Source organism: Entelurus aequoreus, linkage group LG01 (assembly GCF_033978785.1).
Source record: "Entelurus aequoreus isolate RoL-2023_Sb linkage group LG01, RoL_Eaeq_v1.1, whole genome shotgun sequence".
Classification (NCBI taxonomy): Eukaryota; Metazoa; Chordata; class Actinopteri; order Syngnathiformes; family Syngnathidae; genus Entelurus; species Entelurus aequoreus.
Genome location: NC_084731.1, coordinates 36799651 through 36824140, shown reverse-complemented (window position 1 = coordinate 36824140; position 24490 = coordinate 36799651). Strand labels below are relative to the sequence as shown.

Genomic DNA, 24490 nt, shown 5'->3' with positions numbered 1-24490 from the left:
TGAATGTATATGTACAGTATGTGTATATGTATGTTTGTACAGTGAGTGTATATGTACAGTATGTGTATGTGTATGTTTGTACAATGAATGTGCGTGTGGATGTACGAACTTTGAGTATGTAGATATGTACTGTATCTGTGTATGTATGTGGGAGCGTAGGTACCTATGTATGTATGTATGTGAGTATATATGATTGCATGTACAATACATTTGACTCCCAGTGTGTGTGGGAGCCAGAGTACGGCCCAAGCCCCCAGAGAGCCCAACCCACAAACAGTAGGTGTGGCGCCCAGGGAACCAGGGACCACTGCCCCCACGCGGCCAGGCCGGCCAGCGACAGTAAAAGTTGGCACCTCATCGCAGGGCCCACACAGATTGATAGACAACATTCACGCTCAGCATGTACGTGTCTACATACATGTTGTGCGTTGTTTGCTGTGTGATGTTGCCTCTTCCTATTCGATATCAAGTTAATTTTAGTGTGGTGCTGGTTGTTGCTTTAATTAGTAAAAGGTTACTTCATGCATTGAACTTGCTGTGCTTCTGATGCTGTTTTGTTGACATACAACCACATCAAAAGTAGTGTGCCGCATAACATCAAAAACATCGGTAACAGCATTGTAACATGTGTAAAAGTAAATGATTAGATTTCTTGTTGCTATTAAAAGTAACAGTGTTTTTCCTAAAACTGGCGATAAATGAGGGACAGGTGTATAGAGTACATTAACTTAATAGTGACCATTCGAAATATGAGAGGTTTGAGAGAAAATGGGTAATGTAGAAATACTATTTATTGCACATCATGCATGCAAGAAATATGAATACCTTCCACTTGGCTTTAGCAAAGTTCTTTTCTATTTGTGCACAAACTCCATCTTTGATGTTCTTATCCGAGGCAGCATTCCCTGAAATCCTGCGAAAGGACAGCACAGTTTGTTTCTTCGAGAAATAATCACATTGTGTTGTTGTGTAGCAGTCTGAGCTGGCTTTGGTCCAATGTTGCTCACAGCCACTAGGGGGCATATTTGCATGACATTTGGGGATTGTCATGTTATGCTGAGGAGCCTAGGCCAGCTCAGTTCATTTTTCCTTCTGAAAAGCTTGGATGGTGACCGCCTTATTTACCACTTGTTTTATTTTTCAACATTATTGTGTACCATTCATGAGCAATCGCCTCCTGTGCAGTCAATCGCTGGTCTTGGTCTACCTCCATCAAAGATGCCACCAGGTTCTTGGCTGAAAGAAGAGAAGCAAAAAATTACATAATTTCCTAATATCACAATCAGCATCAATTGATTTGTATTGATTGTTCTTTTACCAGAATCTGAAATGTCATCCCAATAGGGTGAGTCAAATTCATAGTCCCCCGACAAGATCTTTAGGAACAGGTTCTTGTCCCGACTGTCAGGGTCATCCTCGTCGGTATCATCGTAGAAAGGAGGGTTCCCAGACAAACTATTGAGTTGACAAAAATTACATCAAAAGAGTTGTTGTCATGTTGGTAAATCTCAATATTTGTCCTTAATTTCATGCACTTATTATAGAAAATAGATGTATCTCCTCATAAGCAAAATAAACTACCGGTATTCTTCATAGGTTGGGACAATTGCACTCTATGGGCCTAATCTACTAAAGGTTTGCGTGTATTAAAACATGTGCAAACTTAATAGCACACAAATAATGATCTACTTAGCTCGTGTGCAGGATTGTGTCTTAAATGAGCAAAACAGTGAGGATTATCGATCAAACGTGTTTAGACCTGATTTCCTAAAATCCAAATACCACGCGCTATACAGCGTGTGCAACATATATAATTGCTAGTACTATCAGTGAGCGTGTTGGGTGTGATCTACTAATACTGTGTGTTGTGGCAAATGCAAGAAACACAGCGTTGTTTCTTTGAGGTCTTTATTGTAAGACTGCCAACATAAGAATACACAAACAAACACAATATGCACTTTTATAGTGTGCCCAAGAAGGTACATAAAACCACACCCATTCTGCTGAGTGTGAGCATGGTCCTAGTGCCCGCCACACAGCCCCCCCCCCCCCCCCCCCCCCCGAACACCCAGACAGCAAGTTATGGGGAAAAAGAAAACCTGTCAGGGGGCCTCACTCGCCTGCCGTAACGGCTACAATGTCCATCCCGCGAAGCGGGTGTGCTTTGTGGAGCAGAACAAACATCAGGGTCCGGGGGAGGCGAAAGACATTCAACCCGAACAGATTTTGGGGGGCGACCTCGGCGGGGGACTTGGCCCGGCAGTATTTCTTCACCTGCAACACAATGCGCCGGTTTAAGTCTGTCCAGAGAAACGCATTCCCTGCGCCCGCCCATATCCAGCACAAAGTTTTTAGGACCGCGTTCCAGCACCCTAAAAGGGCCATCGTAAGGCGGTTGGAGGGGCGAACGGTGGGCGTCGTGACGTACGAAGACAAAACGGGCAGATTTAAGCTCCGATGGCACAAACGACTTAGGGAAACAGTGGTGAATCGGGCCGGGAGCCAAGGACCCCCTCGACAAAAAGGGAAACGGTCGCGGGGTACAACCCTCAGGTAAAAATTCCCCCGGAACGCGGAGTGGCTGACCGAACACCAATTCAGCGGGGGCCGCTGCAAGATCCTCTTTAGGGGCTGAGCGCAACCCGAGCATAACCCAAGGTAAACGGTCAATCCAATTGCTATCAACGAGCGCCGCACGCAAAGCCGCCTTAAGCGACCGGTGAAAACGTTCACATAAGCCGTTAGCTTGGGGATGGTAGGCTGTAGTACGGTGCACCTGCACACCCAAGGACTGGGCCAACGCTGACCAAAGCTCTGACACAAACTGGGATCCCCTGTCCGAGGTGATATCAGACGGCGTGCCAAAACGCGCAACCCAGGGTGACAGAAACGCGCGAGCAACGTCTACCGAGGCAGTGGAGGAAAGAGGAACCGCTTCCGGCCATCTGGTGGTACGATCTACCATCGTTAGCAAATGTGTATAACCCTGCGACGGAGGGAGGGGGCCAACTAAGTCTACATGCACGTGGTCAAACCGCCTGACCGGAATCGGAAATGGTTCGAGGGCCGCCTTTGTGTGCCAGTGGACCTTGGCGCGCTGACATGCCACGCATGCGGCTGCCCACTGCCTAACATCCTTCCTAAGGCCAGGCCAAACAAACTTGGCACCAACCAACTTGACGGAAGCCCGAACGCCAGGGTGCGACAGGGAGTGCATTGCGTCAAAAACCTGGCGGCGCCAGTCTACCGGAACAACCGGCCGAGAGCGGCCAGTGGAAACATCGCAGAGGAGGGCGGGACCGCATTCCTGAACTACCACCTCCTCGGGCACTAGCGCTGTACCGTCAGTTTTGAGTGCGCGGATGTCGGGGTCGTCGGGCTGGTCAGCGGCCATTCCCGAAAAATCTAAACCGAGCTGCATGGGGCACACGAGTACGCGTGAGAGACAGTCAGCCACAGGGTTGGCCTTACCGGCCACATGCTGAATGTCCGTAGTGAACTCAGAGATGGCCGACAAGTGACGCTGCTGACGGGCTGACCAAGGCTCTGTGACCTTTGACATGGCAAACGTCAGGGGTTTGTGGTCAACAAAAGCCGTGAAGGACCGACCTTCCAACAGAAAACGAAAATGGCGTGTTGCAAGATACAGTGCCAACAACTCTCGGTCAAATACACTGTACTTCCGCTCGTTATCTCGCAGTTTACGACTGAAGAACGCAAGGGGCTGCCATACATTCGCCACCCGCTGCTCAACTACAGCGCCCACGGCGACATCAGACGCGTCCGTTGTCAAAGCCACGGGCGCCGCGGAAACAGGGTGGGCGAGGAGAGCAGCCTCTGCAAACGCGGATTTAGCCCTATGAAAAGCTTGGACTCGCTGAGGAGACCATTCGAGGGAATCGCTTGCCTTTTTGTTCCGTAGGGCACCATAAAGAGGCTGTAGGAGGTGGGCAGCGCGAGGAAGGAACCGATTATAAAAATTAATCATGCCCAAAAATTCCTGCAGAGCTTTGACAGTGGAGGGACGAGGAAAATCTTCCACCACTTGCACTTTTGAAGGCAAAGGGATCGCACCCAGCGACGAAATACGGTGACCTAAAAAATCAATCTCTGACAGCCCAAACTGACATTTAGAAGGATTGACGATCAGGCCGTGCTCGTCAAGACGTGTGAACACCTGTGTTAGGTGTGACTGGTGCTCCTCGGCTGAAGGACTCGCCACCAAAATGTCGTCCAGATAAACAAACACAAAATTGAGGCCGCGCAAAACTGAGTCCATTAATCTCTGAAAGGTTTGTGCTGCCCCCTTCATTGCCAAAAGGCATACGCAGGAACTCAAAAAGCCCAAACGGGGTTATTACTGCGGTCTTGGGCACGTCCTCGGCGCGCACCGGCACCTGGTGATAACCACGAACTAAGTCTACCTTCGAGAAAATGGCGGCGCCAGCCAGGCGCGCCGAAAAGTCCTGGATGTGCGGAATAGGGTAGCGGTCGTGCGTTGTGATGTTGTTAAGGCGGCGAAAATCCCCACAAGGCCGCCAGGAACCGTCTGACTTGGGCACCATGTGCAAGGGCGAGGCCCACGGGCTATTAGAACGCCTAACGATGCCTAAACGCTCCATAGTAGCAAACTCCTCTTTAGCAATGGTTGATTTAGCCGTGTCAAGACGGCGCGCGCGCGCAAAAACTGGCGGGCCCATCGTGGGAATGAAATGTTCGATACCGTGTTTAGTGTCCGCGGTGGAAAAAGCGGGAGTGATTAATGACGGAAAATCCGCCAGCAAACGTTGAAAAACGTCACCAGATACCAAATAATTAGCGTGTGTTAACGGTCCAAGTCCCCCCGCCTTACATGTGAAAGTTGAAAAAGACACAGCATCAATCAATCGGCGGTTAGCAACATCAACAAGCAGTCCATTAGCACACAGAAAATCCGCGCCAATAATGGGAACCGTGATGGCGGCGATGATAAAGTCCCACTGGAATTTGCGTCCATGAAAGCACACGGTCACCAACCTGGAGCCGAAAGTGTCGATCGACGAGCCGTTGGCGGCATTCAGCAGCAGCCCGCAGCCACCTGTCGCCCTGTCCGCGTCCGTGGCCGGTAAAAGGCTGACTTGCGAACCGGAGTCCACCAGGAAACGTCTCCTTGACGACGAGTCAGCGATGAAGAGCAGCTCACTTGCTTCGCCGGCGCCCACAGCTGCTACTGAACGCTGGCGTTGGAGTTTCCCGGGGCCGTGAAGGAGCATGGAGGGACACACCGTTGAGCTTTGGCGCCAAAACGTTGATGGAAGAAGCACTGGCTCGCTTCGCGCCTTTTCCGGGTAGCGACTCCCGCCACCACTGCTGGGTCCGCGTTCTCCATCGTCTGCAGGGGGGGCGCTTCTACGCTCTGCACGGCAAACCGTCTGGAAGCCAGAAGCACCCGGTCAGCTTCTTCAGCCAAGCCCCGGTAGTCGCCGGAGGCCAGAGAAGCGGAGTTAGCCAACACCGCACGGGCCGCAGGTGGTAGCTGCCGCAAGAAAAGATGCGGGAAAATGAACCCGCCCTCCTCGGAGCCCAGCAGCGACAGCATACTGTCCATCAGATCCAAGGCGGTGCTATCGCCCAAACCGGGCAGGGAAAGAAGTCTATCTGCCCTCTCAGCGTCAGTTAGAGTAAATCTCCGAAGCAGAAGATTCTTGAGTGCAGCGTACTTGCCGCGCTGTGGAGGCGTTCGCAACAGCTGCATGGCGCGGCGAGTGGTCGCCTGGTCGAGGGCTGTTACGACCAAGTAATACCGGGAGTCGTCGCCGGCGATTCCTCGCAGGTGGAAAAGTGCCTCGATGTGCTGGAACCATGATGCCGGGTCGCTCTGCCAGAACTCCGGAAGCTTTGTCCCCGCGGGGGTTGCAGGTTGCTGGAGTTGGGGCGACATGGCCGATGAAGACACCGCTTCCTCTTCTGCGTGAAACATTGTCGGGGTCACCAATGTGGCAAATGCAAGAAACACAGCGTTGTTTCTTTGAGGTCTTTATTGTAAGACTGCCAACATAAGAATACACAAACAAACACAATATGCACTTTTATAGTGTGCCCAAGAAGGTACATAAAACCACACCCATTCTGCTGAGTGTGAGCATGGTCCTAGTGCCCGCCACACAGCCCCCCCCCCCCCGAACACCCAGACAGCAAGTTATGGGGAAAAAGAAAACCTGTCAGGGGGCCTCACTCGCCTGCCGTAACGGCTACAATGTCCATCCCGCGAAGCGGGTGTGCTTTGTGGAGCAGAACAAACATCAGGGTCCGGGGGAGGCGAAAGACATTCAACCCGAACAGATTTTGGGGGGCGACCTCGGCGGGGGACTTGGCCCGGCAGTATTTCTTCACCTGCAACACAATGCGCCGGTTTAAGTCTGTCCAGAGAAACGCATTCCCTGCGCCCGCCCATATCCAGCACAAAGTTTTTAGGACCGCGTTCCAGCACCCTAAAAGGGCCATCGTAAGGCGGTTGGAGGGGCGAACGGTGGGCGTCGTGACGTACGAAGACAAAACGGGCAGATTTAAGCTCCGATGGCACAAACGACTTAGGGAAACAGTGGTGAATCGGGCCGGGAGCCAAGGACCCCCTCGACAAAAAGGGAAACGGTCGCGGGGTACAACCCTCAGGTAAAAATTCCCCCGGAACGCGGAGTGGCTGACCGAACACCAATTCAGCGGGGGCCGCTGCAAGATCCTCTTTAGGGGCTGAGCGCAACCCGAGCATAACCCAAGGTAAACGGTCAATCCAATTGCTATCAACGAGCGCCGCACGCAAAGCCGCCTTAAGCGACCGGTGAAAACGTTCACATAAGCCGTTAGCTTGGGGATGGTAGGCTGTAGTACGGTGCACCTGCACACCCAAGGACTGGGCCAACGCTGACCAAAGCTCTGACACAAACTGGGATCCCCTGTCCGAGGTGATATCAGACGGCGTGCCAAAACGCGCAACCCAGGGTGACAGAAACGCGCGAGCAACGTCTACCGAGGCAGTGGAGGAAAGAGGAACCGCTTCCGGCCATCTGGTGGTACGATCTACCATCGTTAGCAAATGTGTATAACCCTGCGACGGAGGGAGGGGGCCAACTAAGTCTACATGCACGTGGTCAAACCGCCTGACCGGAATCGGAAATGGTTCGAGGGCCGCCTTTGTGTGCCAGTGGACCTTGGCGCGCTGACATGCCACGCATGCGGCTGCCCACTGCCTAACATCCTTCCTAAGGTGTGAGCATGGTCCTAGTGCCCGCCACAGTGTACAATTAAAAGGTTGTGCAGACCAGCCATTTTAAATGAGAATTATGCATGTGCTATACGGGGCTTCCACCACAGAGATACGCAATTATTTACTGCACATTTACGGTGATGGGCAGTAACAAGCTACATGTAGCTAAGCTATGTAGCTTAACTACATGTTCCAGTAGCTTGGCAGTAGCTTAGCTACTTTTTTAACAAGTAGCTTTTCCTATAGCTTAGCTACTTTTAGACCCATGTAGCTAGGTAGCTTACATCAAAGCTACAAGTTACAAAGAAAGAAAAAGGACTGTGAATCCAGGCCAAAAAAAAGATGGACAAAATACAGTGACCTGGATAAATGAGGATCATACAGAGAAAATCCATGATGATTGGTTGGTGTTCGTATGACGAGTCACAATTGGCTAAGGTTAGAGCGAAACATTACGGACTGGCCAATCAGAGGCAAGGTAAGGTGGGTCATCGAAACCAGGAAGCAAAATCATAAGACACACACTCATGTCCCATGACGACGAGGGAATCGGAGACAGGGACGCTTCAAGCTGACGACTTAAAAAAAAGAAACATACTTGAAAATGTCAGAAGGATTCTCTCCTGCAGATTAGATTTTTCCTTTAGTAGTGAAGACGACGACGTCCAGGAAACCCACAATAATGCGTGTCCTTGGCCATATTTAGACAAATGTATGCGTTTAGAGAAAACAATACCCAAAATCTTAGTTTTTAGTTGTTTACCTTGTAAACCAAAATCCTAACTGCTGTCGTCATCTAAGACATCTAACACAAATTTAGGAGCACACATTAAGGTGAGTTGAGTTAATGAAAAGTTTTACTGCAGATAACCATTACCAATTGTTCCCAAACAAAACACAAGTCATCGTTTTTTTTGTAAGCCTTTTGTGGTGTTTTTTTTTTTTTTACTGTAGGCAGAATAAATTAATAACATTATAGAGATGGGCCAAAGAAAAGGCAAACTAAATAAATACATACAGAGGGGTTCGGGGATCCGTAGGGTGTAGGGTGTCCCCAGCTAAATGACAGATAGTTAATAGTAATGGACCCTCATTGTACATTCTCAGTTACATTAACATACATGTGGGCCCATATATATAGATGCCGTTAAATGTAGCTTTGATGTAGCAAGCTACTTTTGCCGTGTAGCTTGTAGTGTAGCTTAGCTACATTTACTCGAGAGTAACTTGTAGCTTAGCTTGCTACATTTTCCAAGTAGCTTGCCAATCCCTGCACATTCATTTGATCATGCTCCTACCTGTATGGGATGTTCGTGCAAACTGGCCCTGTTACGCGCAAATGGCTGCGCTGCAGTCAGAAGTAGGCGAGCGCTGCAATGGCAGAATCTCTTGTGCTCGTGTCAACAATGTATATATTTCTTTCAAAAATTAAAATGTTAGACAAAACATCTATCCAGCTGTTCCATCTTTGAGCTGATGGATGACTTAGGGCAGGGGTGTCCAAACTTTTGGACTTAGGGGCCACATTGGGCTAAAAAAAATGTGGCTATTAATTTCATACCAATATGAACAGGGAAGTTTGCCAAACATTTAAAAATACAGTACAACCTTATGGAGCTAAATCAGGGCCAAAAGTCTTGTACGTGAAATAATTTACTTTAAAACTGAAAGTTCAGGTTTTGATTATAAATGTTAAAAAATACATCAGTTTATTCAAAATAAAAATAAATGACAACTGTTTATTTTCCAGGTTGAATATGATTTTGATTCACATTTAACATTTTTTTTAATTAATTAATTGGATTGGGTTATACAGTATAAATTGATGCTGTACTCATAACACTTTGAATTAGTGGTTAGAGTGTCCGCCCTGAGATCGGTAGGTTGTGAGTTCAAACCCCGGCCGAGTCACACCAAAGACTATAAAAATGGGACCCATTACCTTCCTGCTTGGCACTCAGCATCAAGGATTGGAATTGGGGGTTAAATCACCAAAAATGATTCCCGGGCGTGGCCACAACTGCTGCCCACTGCTCCCCTCACCTCCCAGGGGGTGATCAAGGGTGATGAGTCAAATGCAGAGAATAATTTCTCCACACCTAGTGTGTGTGACTATCATTGGTACTTTAACTTTAACTTAAACTTAAACTCATGGTCATTGGCCATTGATTTTGCCTATGCCTGCAAGAGGGTGGCAAGATTACAGTGGTTTAATTCACAGACTACTGAATTCAAAGCAACAACTCGCTGCGGGCCAATCTTCTTGTTAAAATTGTGATGTTTCATGGGCCGCACTGAAGACTCACTGCACTTAGCCCGCAGGCCGTAGTTTGGACACCCCTGACTTAGGGGCTAATTTGGAGACATTGAAATGATGGTGCCAGATTTTTTTTTTTTTTTATGGAATTCGTTATTTCATATAGGAAATTTTTATAATTAACATATCTCCTGTCAGAAAACATCTTATTGCGTCTGAATTATTACTGCGCACACTCACAGTTAGTGTCAGCGTCTCCTTCGGTGTGCCTAAAAAGTGGGTTCCATTGTAGATCACCACTTCCAGGGCACAGCATAGCCATGAGAGACATCATATTTGTAATATCTGCCAATATTACGGCTGACGTACAGCAGAGCTAGGCTGTTGATTTGTAAGAAGCCGCAGATGCCTGGTGTGACATCATAGCTTAACCGGAAAAGCAATACATAAATCACTGCTAAAAGGAAATAAGCGCTCCGACCCCCCAACCCTCCCAGTGTATGGGAGGCACACTGCGTATGACCCATAGTCGCATTAGAGAGTGTGCATGGACACTGGGACTTCACATATACAGTAGGTGTAAACATAGAAAAAAACATCTCTTACATGTAAATGCTGCCCCTTGCTAGGTCAGCATTGCAAATTAAAATATGCAATGCTACAGTGGCGAGTGGGGTTGGGGGGGTGCAAAATATTGTCTTCTGTTAGGTGGGGCCTAACAGAAAATATTTGAGAAGCACTGCGTTAGATCAATAAAGAGTTGATATATTGTTACACGTTGTTGTTCGTCTACACAAGGAACAAACATACCTTTTGATTAGACAGGTGATGTGCGTGCTTGAGCGGGAATTTCCATTGGCCAAAATGACGGACAAAGTTGCAGGGTTGTGTATAATTTGCGTGAATTGGCGATATCACAAAATCTCGTAGGGACTGACTTGTGTTATCAATTGTTAGTCTTAGTAGATCACCGGCAACACACTCACTAATAGTACATACCATTTTGTAGGTTGCCAATGATATTTAGCACTTATTTGGGATCATAGTAGATCAGGCCCTGAATGTTCTGAACTTCTGTTTCAATTCCAGTGTTTTATCCAAAAATATAGTAGTGAATAATGTTGTAACCAAGTAATGTGTCCCATTTTACATGAATTGCTTCACTAGCAGTGCTTACAGTATGTACATGATGACTCCTATTGCCCAGCAGTCTACAGGTCTTCCATATCGCTGCCTACCAACAACCTCTGGAGCTGAAAGTACAAAAAAAGCTCTCATTTGTCCTTTTCTTGTAATGACCAGCATGTCAAACTTAACCCACCAAGGTACTCTGGAGTCCCACATGGATCCTTAATGTGTCTGTTTTCCAGTTTTGCCAGCTGGAAGTCACTGATAACAATTTTAGAGTGTTTCAAGCGATTAAAGTACACAAGGTTTTCCAGCTGTGTGAGAAAAAAAAGGTTTATTGTTAGAATGCGAGTATGATGACATGCTCATTTTTTATTACTGGATTTCAGAAGTCATGTACCTTTAGATTTCTGTGGACAATTTTCAAGGAGTGTAGGTAGGCCACGGCCTCCAGCACCTGTCTCATTACGTTGCTGGTGTCTCTCTCCGAGTAGTAGCCCTGATCTAAGATCCAGTCAAAAACCTCTCTGCCCATGGCTCTGCAGACAAGATCGTTTGAAGTTAATGGCCTTAGCCATTTGCAAAAGTACTGTAATTGATTGGTTATCGATCAATTGGTATCGGACGATTTTCCAGAAAAAGTACGTAATCAGCCATTGCCGATTCATGCCATTTAATGCGGACCACAAAAGTAGATCACCTAAGTTAATAATCATCACTTCCACTGGTGGAAATAAACTACATTTCCTATTATGTTAAGTCATACTTGCAAACCCTCCCGTTTTTAGCGGGAGACTCCCGGTATTCAGCGCCTCTCCCGATAACCTCCCGGCAGAAATTTTCTCCCGACAAACTCCCGGTATTCAGCCGGAGCTGGAGGCCACGCCCCCTCCAGCTCAATGTGGACCTGAGTGGGGTCAGCCTGTTCTCACGTCCGCTTTCCCAACAATATAAACAGCTTGCCTGCCCAATGACGTCATAACATCTACGGCTTTTAGAGAGTAGAGTGCACAACTGCGCACACAACAAGGAGACGAAGCAGAAGAACGAGGAAGTTACAGACATGGCGACGCCGTCGACGAGCAAGATCTACTGGATAGCCCCCGCAACACTGAAATTCAAGTATTTATTTTATTTATATGTATAATAAAATAAATATATATACATATATATATATATAGCTAGAATTCACTGAAAGTCAAGTATTTCATACATATATATATATATATATATATGTATATATATATATACATATATATGAAATACTTGAGTTGGTGAATTTTAGCTGTAAATATACTCCCCTATTAACCACGCCCCTGACCACGCCCCCAACCAAGCCCACGCCCCCACCCCCGACCACGCCCCCCACCTCCCGGTATCGGAGGTCTCAAGGTTGGCAAGTATGTGTTAAGTGTCATTATCAAGTAGCATTGTTACTAGGAGGAGGCTAAACATGTTACACACTGAGTAAGAGCAAGCAGGAGCAGACTTGCTAATCGCTAAACTAGCCGCTAAGCTAGCTTTAAACCACAGAAGTAATAAGTGCTTTGTAAAGTTTAAAAACTGTCGATGAAAGCACGTTACAGCAAAAGTAAGCAGTTATTAACAGGAAATGAACAAGTAGATTAATAGGAGTTAGACAAAAGATAATATAACAACAACCGTTGGTGCAAAGACTCTCATATTGTATTTAAAAAACAACTGTTGAGATGTATAAGAGCAACCCTTCTCTCAATGCCAATGACAGTCGTTAAAGTGGAATTTCGGTACTATGTAAAAAAAAAAAAACATTGTTGTAGAAGGACCACTACTATCCCAAAATCAGTCGATCAGGGAGGACTTTGAGGGCAAAAATCAAAAGATTTAAAGTACCAGTAGAGTGGAAAAGCAAGTTGCCTCTATATTGAAGCTATTATCATATACAGTATACTGTATCTGATGTATCACCGAATTACTTCCAAAGTTCGCGACTAAATACATATGACCAAAATAGTATAAATCTCACAGAGATTCCTGAGCCATTTTGATAGATCATGAGCAAGCCAGACACGTCATCGCGTGGTGTAGAAGTAGGAACCACAGATGACGGTCAAATTTATATGAGGCTGGCCCCCAAAAGCTTACATTTGCACAATTTAACATTTCCGAAAAGCAGTAGGAAGACGCAGTGCTTATTTATTCCTGATGGTTACTGATAGTTTGTTCACTCCCTGTGTTAAACCTGTTCCAATAAAGTTGCATCTAAATACTTACATCTCCAGAAAAATGAAGTACTCTTTCTTCGTTTCATAAGCATCAACCAGCTGCAAGATGTTATGATGTTTTATCCTGGAAAAGAAGAACGTCAAACAAATAGGCAGCGCAAAGAAGGGATTCAAAGATTCCCCAACACCCAAATGTGACAGATTCCACTTTGAAATATCCATAACATTATGTAGCCATTAGCAGATGATATTAATAATAGTAGTAAATGGTGTAGAAGCTCCATAATCAAACTTTCTAAATCAAGATATGAAGGAAAAAAACAAGTGTGATAGCGGGATAAAAATGACATACAACGTCCTACATATAAGTTGAGCAAGGAAACAACGCAGGGGTTTTGAAAAAGCAGCTTGACAAAAATAAACAAAAAATAATATTCATAAACGTATGATATGTTTAAAGTTAAAATGTAGGGATGTATATATATATTGTTCAAGTCGATACTGATAACGTTCTACTTCTCAAGACAGATATGGAAACTTATTTATATCTATTATTTTTAAAATGTCGATTTAATCAACTGCGCACTTCGTTTTTGTGGGTGGTTGTGGGGCGGCTTCTTTAGCAGCAGGCATCTTTGTATAAGCTTTCAAAACAGTTGTTGTGATGCTAGCATTTCAGGTGGGTGATAAGGTATAATGAGTTGACGTACAATGTTTTTTCCCTTGTCACGGAATTTTTGCAAAACATTGGATGAAACGTCTTCTTCTGAAACACTGAAGAAGTCCCAAGCGATCGGCGCCATGTTTGTTTACAATGATCTCAGGGGAAGTTTACAGCATAGCCAAAATTACTGTGCACCCGGAAAGTATTCACAGCGCTTCACTTTTTACAAATTGTGTTATGTTACAGTCTTAGTCCAAAATGGAATTAATTAGTTTTGGTCCTTAAAATTCAACACACAATATCTCATAACGACAATGTGAGAATGTTTTTTTTTAGAATGTTTTGAAAATGTATTAAAAATAAAAAACTTAGGAAATCAAATGTAAATATGTATTTATTGCTCAGTACTTTGTTGATGCACCTTTTGCAGCAATTACACAGCCTCAAGTATTTTTGAATACAATGCCACAAGCTCCACCAGATTGGATGGGAAGTGTCAGTGCACAGCCATTTTCAGATCTCTCCAGAGATGTTCAATCGGATTGAAGTCTGGACTCTGGCTGGGCCACTCAAGGACATTTACAGAGTTGTCCTGAAGCCATTCCTTTGATATCTTGGCTGTGTGCTTAGGGTCGTTGTCGTTGAAAGATGAATCAACACTCCAATCTTAGTTCAAGAATGCTCTGGAGCAGGTTTTCATCCAGGATGTCTCTGTACATTGCTGGATTCATCTTTCCCTCTGTCCTGATTAGTCTCCCAGTTCCTTCTGCTGAAAAACATCCCCACAGCATGATGCTGCCACCACCATGCTTCACTGTAGGGATGGTATTGCCTTGGTGATGCGCGGTGACTGGTTTCCTCCAAACATGACGCCTGACATTCACTCCAAAGAGTTCAATCTTTGTCACATCAGACCATAGAATTTTGTTTCTTATGGTCTAAGAGTCTTTCATGTGCATTTTGGCAAACCTTTACAAAAGCATGTCTTTCATCTGGCCAGTCTACCATGTAGGCTTGTTTGGTGGTTTGCTGAAGAGATGGTTGTTCTTCCAGAAGGTTCTCCTCTCTCCACAGAGGAATGCAGTACCTCTGACAGAGTGACCATAGGGTTCTTGGTCACCTTCCTGACTAGAGCCCTTTTCCCCTGATCGCTCGATTTAGACGGCCGAACAGCTCTAGGAGGAGTCCTGGTGGTTCCAAACTTCTTCCATTTACAGAAGATGGAGGCCACCGTGCTCATTGGTACCTTCAAGGCAGGAGATATTTTTCTCTACCCTTCTCCAGATTTGTGCCTCGATACAATCCTGTTTTGGAGTACTCCAGACAATTCTTTTGACTTAATTTTCGGTTTGTACTCTGCCATGCACTGTCAAGTGTGGGACCATGTACATATATATAGACTAGGGTTGTCAAAAAAAAAAATTAGATTTTTGGATAATCGCGATTCTTATTTGTAACGATTCTTAATTAATAAAAAAAATTCTAAAATCGATTTAAAAAAAAAAACACTTTAAAAAAAGATATATATTATTTTTGTCCGGCCACTCAGGCAAATCAAATTGTTGCTGTTATTGCTGTACATATTCACTTTACAAAAACAAAGTGTTGGATACTTCTCTTGTTGCCTTATTTGTATTTGTCTGTATTAAATGTTTGGGTGGAATTTTATTAAACAAAACCAGTTTTCTTTAAGTAATACAGAAATTTATTAGAGCTGTTGATCTATTTTGTGGAGGAATTTAGTTAATCATAGAACTGGCACCCAATGTTATGGGAAAAGTATTGATTTTTAATTGAGAATCGATTCTGAATCGAATTATCACCCCAAGAATTGAATCGAATCGTTTGGTGCCTGAAGATTCACAGTCTTACTATAGATGAGTGTGTGCCTTTCCAAATCATGGCCAAACAACTGAATTTACCACAGGTGGACTCCAACTGAGCTTTAGGAACAGCTCAAGAATGATCAGTTGAAACAGGATTCACCTGAGCTCACTTTTGAGCTTCTTGGCAAAATATGTAAATGTTTATGTACGTTTGATTTCTTAGTTTTTTAAAATTTATTATAAAATTGTAAAACAATTCTAAAAAAAAACGTTTTCACTTAATTATGGGGTATTGTGTGTTGAATTTTGAGGAAAAAAATAATGTATTCCATTTTGGAGTAAGGCTATAACATAAAAAAATTTGGAAAAAGTGAAGCGCTGCAAATACTTTCCAGATGCACTGTAGATACGTCATTTATCTATGTTCCTATGGCTGCATGAGCAGCAAAAAAGTTAGGTTTCTGGGTGGGTTAGGAATTTGCTCACCCTAACCCACCCAGAAACCTCATTACAGCATTTTTGTTTCTTCATTTTTTTAATTGTTATTGGATTTATCGGTGTGACATCAATATTTTTCATATCAGTCAGATATTTATCCAACTGATTAGATTTTTACTTCCTGCAGTGAGAGTCTGGCCTGAGCAGCATAAAATCTAGTTTTTCACGTTCCAGCTATATCATATTCACTGTGAAAATATCATAAACTGCATGCATTCATTTCTATATCCAATTGGAAGCAGCAGAATTATCACAAAGACATTTTGTATTGTGTAAATGACAATTACTTTCTTGACACACAACAGTCACATAGGAATAACACGTGCGAGATGTGTTCCTCTATGCAGCACATTCTCTCTTTTATTTTACGAGTTCAAGTTCCACTAATGGGGACACTGATGCATCCTGAGTAATGGTCTCTTACAGAGCATTTCCTATTTGGAATAAAAGACCTTGTATCTCAGCTCCACTTACATTTTCAAGATCATTATTTCATTCTTAGCAGCTTTCCTCACATTCCTGCCGTCCTTTTTGTTGAACTTTTTGCAGGTGTACATTTTCAACGTGTTCCTGTCCTTCGCCCGGAATATCTCGCAGAACTCCTCCCTGTGGAGAAAAAAAAGAAAATATCATATTATTGTTAACATTGTTAATTGACTGACGAGCAGCCTTACTTACGATTTAACAACTTGCCCCAGGTCATATTTGTCGTTGATTTCTGAGGGGTCAATGTAATCCTTCTTTTCCCCGAGTGTCAGACAACTAAATGGCATGGCAGCTCTTGCCCTAGCCAGGGAAGCTTTTGCTGAAAGAAATATGAATATTTCATTTGGATTATAATACTGTACAAGGAATAAAGGGAATTACAATAATTACAGGCACACCTTAATAATAAATGACAATATGGTGCAAAACTGGTTTGACTTTAGGAGTTCTAATTAGATTTGGATTATTATACAAGGAATAAAGGGAATTACAGTAATTACAGGCACAGCTTAATAATAAATGAGAATATGGTGCAAAACTGGTTCAAATTAGACAAAAAATCAACTGAAGGCCCACACTGTAAAAAAAACATGTTTGGGATTTTGCATTAAAAAAGTGACTGTTCAGTCTCCAGAACTTTACCGTAAAATTTATAGTGGTGTTTGCAGCAATTTACTGTAAATTGAAACATTTTATGTTATTTTTGCAGTGAAATTCTGGTGACTGAGCTGCCTTACTTTTTTTGTAATATCAACATACTTTTTCTTTTACAGTGAAGGAAGTTGTCACAGTTAATTGTTTTAATTATATTGCAAAATAGTACCTTACAGTGCATCCGAAATGTATTCACAGTGCTTCACTTTTTCCACATACTGTTATGATATAGCCTGATTCCAAAATTAAATACATTCATTTTTGTCCTCAAAATCCTACACACAATAATACCCCATAAAGGCAATGTGAAAAATACATTTTTTTAGAGATTTTTGCAAATGTATTATAAAAAAACAACAACTAAGAAATCACATGTGCATAAGTATTCACAGCTTTTGTCATGAAGCTCAAAAGCGAGCTCAAGCAAATCCTGTTTCAACTGCTCATCCTTGGAATTTTCTTACAACTTAACTGGAGTCCACCTGTGGTTAATTCAGTTGATTGGACGTGATTTGGAAAGGAACACACCTGTCTGTATATATAAGGTCCCACACTTGACAGTGCATGGCAGAGCACAAACGAAGTCAAAGGAATTGTCTGTAGACCTACGAGACAGGATGGCCTCGAGGCACAAATCTGGGGATGGGTACTTATAAATATCTGCAGCTTTGAAGGTCCCAATGAGCACAGTGGCCTCCATCATCCGTAAATAGTAGAACATTTGGAACCACCAGGGCTCTTCTTAAAGCTGGCCGCCCGTCTAAATTGAGTGATCGGGGGAAAAGGGCCCCTGTCAAGGAGGTGACCAAGAACCATACGGTCATCCTGTCAGGGTGGGCAATTATATCACTGTGATTGATGATCGTGATTAATTTGAGTTCAATCACGGTGATCAGCTGTTAGCATGTTTACCTTGATCAAACATGGCAAAAAATGTATGTTAGATGTAGTTAACAGTAGGGAAGCAACAAAGCTTGGTATTATCCTGCACGAAACAATATGCCTTTATTGACCGTGACCCTGTGTGTGTCTTTGAGTGTGTGCGTGTTTGTGCACGTTCGTGTGTGTTTTTCTGAACGTGTGTGTCAGCGACCTCCCGTTCCACCATCGCGAAATTCAGGCTCCATCCATCCATCCATTTTCTACCGCTTGTCCCTTATGGGGTTGCGGGGGGTGCTGGAGCCTATCCCAGCTGCACATGGGTGGAAGGCGGGGTAACCCTGGACAAGTCGCCACCTCATCGCAGGGCCAACACAGATAGACAACATTCACACTCAAGGGCCAATTTAGTGTTGCCAATCAACCTATCCCCAGGTGCATGTCTTTGGAGGTGGGAGGAAGCCGGAGTACCCGGAGGGAACCCACGCAGTCACGGGGTGAACATGCAAACTCCACACAGAAAGATCCGAGATCGAACCCAGGACCTTCGTATTGTAAGGGACGCGTTCTAACCCCTGTTCCACCGTGCTGCCCTCACGATGTAATTAATGTCCAATCAATCAATCAATCAATGTTTATTTATACAGCCCTAAATCACAAGTGTCTCAAAGGGCTGAATCAGTGTTGTACCTCTTCCCCCTTTTCACAGCTGGAAGTGCAGCCCAGAAAACAAAATAAAGAAATATGACTAACACTAGCATAGAAGTTGAAACACAGCATTGAGAAGGAGCAGCGACTAGCGTGACAGACTTTAGTTTCACTATCTGCGGCAGATCACCAGTAATTGCCCTGAATTCAGACTTGCAGGCACTCAAAAATGTCTTTGTGACTGAACTATTGTATGGGTCCCGACTGGCAGAATAAACACACCCACTAATTTAAACAGAAAAATGCATTTTACATCTAAATATTTTTATTCAGACTTTTTATTTACGTGTCTGCAAAGATTCAACATGTACTAAAAACTCTGCAGACACTTTTTGTTCCTTTAATTTCAATTTTTTTTTCATGCCACCCTCAAAGAAACAGGGCAGGTGGACCAGCTCAAGCAGGATACTATAACTGGCCTTGAAAAAATTGATAAGACCATGCTCCCTGGCCTGTTGAAGCTGTGGTGCCTCCAATTTGGGTCGCTACCCAGGCTAATGTGACCTCTTACCATCTATGACATACCAACCACAAAGGTAGAAAAGTTGGAAAGGGTGGTTAGCTCATTTGCTAGAAAGTGGCTGGGTCTTCCCAAATGCTTCAGTAACATTGGACTGTACGGAAGAGGTGTTCTGGAGCTTCCTGTTTCCAGCCTAGTAGAGGAGTTTAAGTATGCAAAGGTAAGGTTGGAAATGACGCTAAGAGAGTCTCGTGACCCATGCGTTGCCCAAACAGCTCCTACCTTGGTGACCGGAAGGAAATGGACTGCAGCGGCAGCTACTCTGCAAGCAAAGAAGGATTTTAGGCACAGAGACATAATTGGCCTTGTGCAGCAGGGGAGAGGAGGCTTTGGCCTTGGTGAGAGCAGACCGTTGTGGCATGCGGCTGCTCCAGCTCTGTGACGTCGGCTGGTTGTAGAGGAGGTACGTCGACACGAGCAGGCAACAAAATGTGAAAAGGCTGTCTCACAAGTCAAGCAAGGACAGTGGATGAGCTGGGAAGGAGTTGAGAGGAGAAAAGTCTCATGGAGGGAACTATTGGGCATGGAGGCAGTTCACATCAGCTTCATCTTACGCTCCACTTATGATGTCCTTCCCTCTCCCTCCAACCTCAATATGTGCTTTTAAAGGCCCACTGAAACCCACTACTACCGACCACGCAGTCTGATAGTTTATATATCAATGATGAAATCTTAACATTGCAACACATGCCAATACGGCCGGGTTAACTTATAAAGTGCAATTTTAAATTTCCCGCTAAACTTCCGGTTGAAAACTCCTTTGGATATGACGTATGCGCGTGACTTGGCCAGTAGAACAGAGGTATGACTCCCCCATTGAGGCCAATACAAAAAGCTCTGTTTTCATTTCATAATTCCACAGTATTGGTATGTGGGCTTGTATTAAGCCTCAGGGAGTTGAACGCCCCTGCCTTACATAGTTCCGGGTCACCCTTGGGCAAGGTGTAGCACCCGAATGCCCCCCCCATCAGGGTTACGATACCCCACCATGAAAAACACAAAGAGAAGATGCGTTACCCGGCCCGGAGGAAGCCCGGGGCCCTCCTCTGGAGCTCGGCCCGGAGGCAGGGCTCGCCAGCGAGCGCCTGGTGGCCGGGCTAGCCACGGAGCCCGGCCGGGCACAGCCCGAAGAAGCTATGTGGACACACCATCTTCTCTGCCATGTGGGCCCACCACCCGCGGTCGGAATCAGTGGGGTCAGGTGCGCTGCCAAGTGGATGGCAGTGAAAGTGGAGGCTCCAGACGGACCAATTCGGGGCAGCAGAGGCTGACTTTCGGGACGTGGAACGTCTCTACGCTGGTGGGGAAGGAGCCTGAGCTGGTGCGAGAGGTGGAGCGCTACCGGTTGGATCTGGTGGGGCTTACCTCTACGCATAGCAAGGGCTGTGAAACCACACTCCTGGACAAGGGATGGACCTTGTTCACTTCTGGAGTTGCTCAGGGTGTGAGGGCACAGGCGGGTGTGGGGATTCTCACGAGTCCCCGGCTGAGTGCCTGTACGTTGGAGTTCACCCCGGTGGACAAGAGGGTCGCCTCCCTTCGCCTTAGGGTTGGAGGGGGGAAAACTCTGACTGTTGTTTGTGCGTACGCACCAAACAAGAGTTCAGAGTATTCGGCCTTCTTGGATACCTTGCATGGGGTCCTGTATGGGGCGCCGGCAGGGGATTCCATAGTCTTGCTGGGGGACTTCAACGCGCACATGGGCAATGACAGTGATACTTGGACTGGTGTGATTGGGAGGAACGGTCTCCCTGATCTGAACCTGAGTGGTGAATTGTTATTGGACTTCTGTGCTAGTCACGGACTTGCGATAACAAACACCATGTTCAAGCATAAGGATGCTCATAGGTGTACCTGGTACCAGAGCACCCTAGGCCAAAGATCAATGATCGATTTTGTAATCGTATCAGCTGATCTGAGGCCGTATGTTTTGGACACTCGGGTGAAGAGAGAGGCTGAACTGTCAACTGATCACCATCTGGTGGTGAGTTGGGTCAGATGGCGGGGGAAACCTCTGGACAGACCTGGCAAACCCAAGCGTGTAGTGCGGGTGAACTGGGAACGTTTGGAGGAGTCCTCTGTCCGGAAGGACTTCAACTCCCACCTCCGGCAGGACTTCTCTGCCATCCCTGTGGAGGTTGGGGACATTGAACAGGAATGGGCAATGTTCAAAGCCTCTATTACTAAAGCTGCAGCTGCGAGCTGTGGCCAGAAGGTCTTAGGTGCCTCAAGGGGCGGTAACCCTCGAACACCCTGGTGGACAGTGGTGGTCAGGGAAGCCGTCCGACTGAGTCCCGGGGGACTCCAGAGGCAGTTGCAAGGTACCAACAGGCCCGAAGGGCAGCGGCCGTGGCTGTGGACGAGGCTAAGCAGAGGGTGTGGGAGCAGTTCGGGGAATCCATGGAGAAGGACTATCGGGCGGCACCAAAGCTGTTCTGGAACACCATACGGCACCTCAGGAGGGGGAAGCAGGGAACCGTCCAAGCTGTGTATGGCAAGGATGGGACTTTGCTGACTAGGGTTGGGTATCGAGTATCGATTGGAACCGGGACTAACTTTCCGATTCTCCCGGAATCGTTCAAAAGTTTAAATTTCGATTCCTATTTTCGATACTGTCACAAATTGGCGTGACAATACCCAGTCCGCCGACCGGAAAAAAATATGTCCGCCGAACCGGAAGAAGAAGCCGCTGAACACCAACGAAGAAGCGCCCACCGCCGGAAGTGTTAGCATAGTCGAGCGAGTCAGTCAAGCTCAAGCATGGATAGCGGGCGTCGGCGGTCGAAAGTGTGGCTTTACTTTACAAAAAAAAATGAAATAACCGCGAAATAACAGAGCTCCATGTCCATCAAGAAACGAGTGGAGAGAGAGCTGCAGATGTACCAGGACGTTCCACCGATACTTATGTCTGATGACTCTGCTGCATGGTGGTGGTCCGGTGGAACCAACAAAAGACTTATCCTTTGCTGTCAGATCTAGTTTTCTCCTATTTATGCGTTCAAGCTTCTTCCACACCCAGCGAACGTGTATTTTCCACAGCAGGAGACACTATCTGTCCAGAACGCTCACGCATCCTGCCTGAGAAGGCGGATATGGTCATTTTCCTAAACAAGAACTGTCTCTGATTTTATACTGTACCTGCTGCTAATCTGGACTGGGTTTTGCCAGTTGTTTCTTATTGTTTATTTGCTTTTCTGCACCAGGTTAGCCCATCAGTGGGAGCACGGTAACATTTTTAAGTACCTGCAGCATCATACACTTGTGTGTGTAAATGTGTTTTCATGAGGTTTCCTGCAGCATCATACACTTATGTGTAAATGTGTTTTCATGAGGTGTCCTGCAGCATCATACACTTATGTGTAAATGTGTTTTCATGAGGTTTTCAAAAATAAAGCTCTCTTGAGGAAAGTGTACCCCTGGGAAAATGTATTCATAATTTATCATATTTATATTTAAGTTCATAGATTTGATATTTATATTCTAGTTGAAAACAGCCCTGTGAAGAATTTATAGTAAAGTTCATAAAAAGTTAATAGAATTGAAATTGATGGAGAATGTCAGACTATTTCATTCAGAAAGACTGTAGGTTAGCTAGCTCATTTAAAATATCCTAAACTTTTTTTTGAGCCTGCCTCTTAAAAGAATCGGAATCGAGAATCGCCAGGAATCGGAACCGAAACAAAGAATCGGAATCGGAATAGTTCAAATTCAAACGATACCCAACCCTATTGCTGACTTCAAGTGAGGAAGTCATAGGGCGTTGGAAAGAGCACTTTGAGGAACTCCTGAACCCAATTACATCAGACACACCCTCCCTGATAGGAGCAGGGCCTGAGGATGATGGGGGCTCGGCGTCGATCTCTCTGAGTGAAGTCACTGAGGTAGTTAGACAACTCCACAGTGGCAAAGCTCCGGGGGTTGACGAGATCCGTCCAGAAATGCTGAAGGCTCTGGGTGTTGAGGGGATGTCTTGGTTGATACGCCTTTTCAACATTGCGTGGAAGTCTGGGACAGTGCAGAGGGAGTGGCAGACTGGGGTGGTGGTTCCCCTTTTCAAAAAGGGGGACCAGAGGGTGTGTGCTAATTACAGGGGTATCACACTACTCGCCTCCCTGGGAAAGTTTACGCCAAGGTACTGGAAAGGAGGGTCCGGCCGATAGTCGAACCTCAGATTCAAGAGGAGCAATGTGGATTCCGTCCTGGTCGTGGAACAACTGACCAGCTCTTTACTCTTGCGGGAATCCTGGAGGATGATGGGGGCTCGGCGTCGATCTCTCTGAGTGAAGTCACTGAGGTAGTTAGACAACTCCACAGTGGCAAAGCTCCGGGGGTTGATGAGATCCGTCCAGAAATGCTGAAGGCTCTGGGTGTTGAGGGGATGTCTTGGTTGATACGCCTTTTCAACATTGCGTGGAAATCTGGGACAGTGCCGAGGGAGTGGCAGACTGGGGTGGTGGTTCCCCTTTTCAAAAAGGGGGACCAGAGGGTGTGTGCTAATTACAGGGGTATCACACTACTCGCCTCCCTGGGAAAGTTTACGCCAAGGTACTGGAAAGGAGGGTCCGGCCGATAGTCGAACCTCAGATTCAAGAGGAGCAATGTGGATTCCGTCCTGGTCGTGGAACAACTGACCAGCTCTTTACTCTTGCGGGAATCCTGGAGAAGGCCTGGGAGTATGCCTATCCAGTCTACATGTGCTTTGTGGATTTGGAGAAGGCGTATGACCGCGTCCCCCGGGAGATCTTGTGGGAGGTGCTGAGGGAGTACGGAGTGAGGGGAACCCTGCTGAGGGCCATCCAATCTCTGTACAACCAAAGCGAGAGTTGTGTCCGGGTGCTTGGATGTAAGTCGGATCCGTTTCCAGTGGGGGTTGGTCTCCGCCAGGGCTGCGCTCTGTCACCTATCCTGTTGGTGATTTTCATGGACAGGATTTCTAGGCGGCGTCGTGGCCATGGCGGAGAGGGTATACGTCTTGGGGGGCTAAAGGTTGCGTCACTGCTCTTTGCAGATGATGTGGTCCTGATGGCACCTTCGGTTCGTGACCTTCAGCTCTCACTGGATCGGTTCGCAGCCGAGTGTTCAGCGGCTGGAATGAGGATCAGCATCTCCAAATCTGAGGCCATGGTTTCTCAGCAGGAAACCGATGGATTGTACAGTCCAGGTAGGGGACGAGACTCTGTCCCAGGTGGAGGAGTTTAAGTATCTTGGGGTCTTGTTCACGAGTGAGGGAAAGATGGAGAAGGAAATCAGCCGGAGAATCGGAGCAGCTGGGGCAGTATTGCAGTCTCTCTGCCGCACTGTTGTGACGAAACGAGAGCTGAGCCAGAAGGCAAAGCTCTCGGTCTACCGAGCTATCTACATTCCTACTCACTCTCACCTATGGTCATGAAGTGTGGGTCATGACCGAAAGAATAAGATCGTGG

The 24490-nt window shown here is 45.9% G+C and overlaps 2 protein-coding genes and 1 long non-coding RNA gene across 4 annotated transcripts in view; 1 reads left to right on the top strand and 2 right to left on the bottom strand.

Annotated features, from left to right (window-relative positions):
- Nucleotides 1–24490, top strand: part of LOC133651357 (uncharacterized) — a 59886-nt gene that overhangs the window by 4356 nt on the left and 31040 nt on the right. The window lies entirely within an intron of this gene.
- Nucleotides 1–24490, bottom strand: part of camkva (CaM kinase-like vesicle-associated a) — a 59154-nt gene that overhangs the window by 3630 nt on the left and 31034 nt on the right. Inside the window, exons 2-10 of one of the 2 annotated variants that reach the window (XM_062049330.1) lie at nucleotides 16499–16625; nucleotides 16295–16426; nucleotides 12882–12956; nucleotides 11029–11167; nucleotides 10822–10942; nucleotides 10678–10753; nucleotides 1319–1455; nucleotides 1158–1236; nucleotides 826–913 (exon numbers count right to left, since the gene is read on the bottom strand). In XM_062049330.1, the coding sequence (XP_061905314.1) occupies nucleotides 826–913; nucleotides 1158–1236; nucleotides 1319–1455; nucleotides 10678–10753; nucleotides 10822–10942; nucleotides 11029–11167; nucleotides 12882–12956; nucleotides 16295–16426; nucleotides 16499–16593 (942 nt within the window). In that variant the 5' untranslated portion in view covers nucleotides 16594–16625. The remainder of the gene's footprint in view (nucleotides 1–825; nucleotides 914–1157; nucleotides 1237–1318; nucleotides 1456–10677; nucleotides 10754–10821; nucleotides 10943–11028; nucleotides 11168–12881; nucleotides 12957–16294; nucleotides 16427–16498; nucleotides 16626–24490) is intronic. The other variant, XM_062049331.1, reaches the window with a different exon arrangement.
- Nucleotides 2081–5252, bottom strand: LOC133645915 (uncharacterized). The gene is made up of 3 exons (XM_062040847.1): nucleotides 4953–5252; nucleotides 3734–3877; nucleotides 2081–3415 (listed from the first exon to the last, which is right to left on the bottom strand). Exons 1-3 carry the CDS (start codon nucleotides 5250–5252, stop codon nucleotides 2081–2083), a joined length of 1779 nt encoding a protein of 592 aa, XP_061896831.1.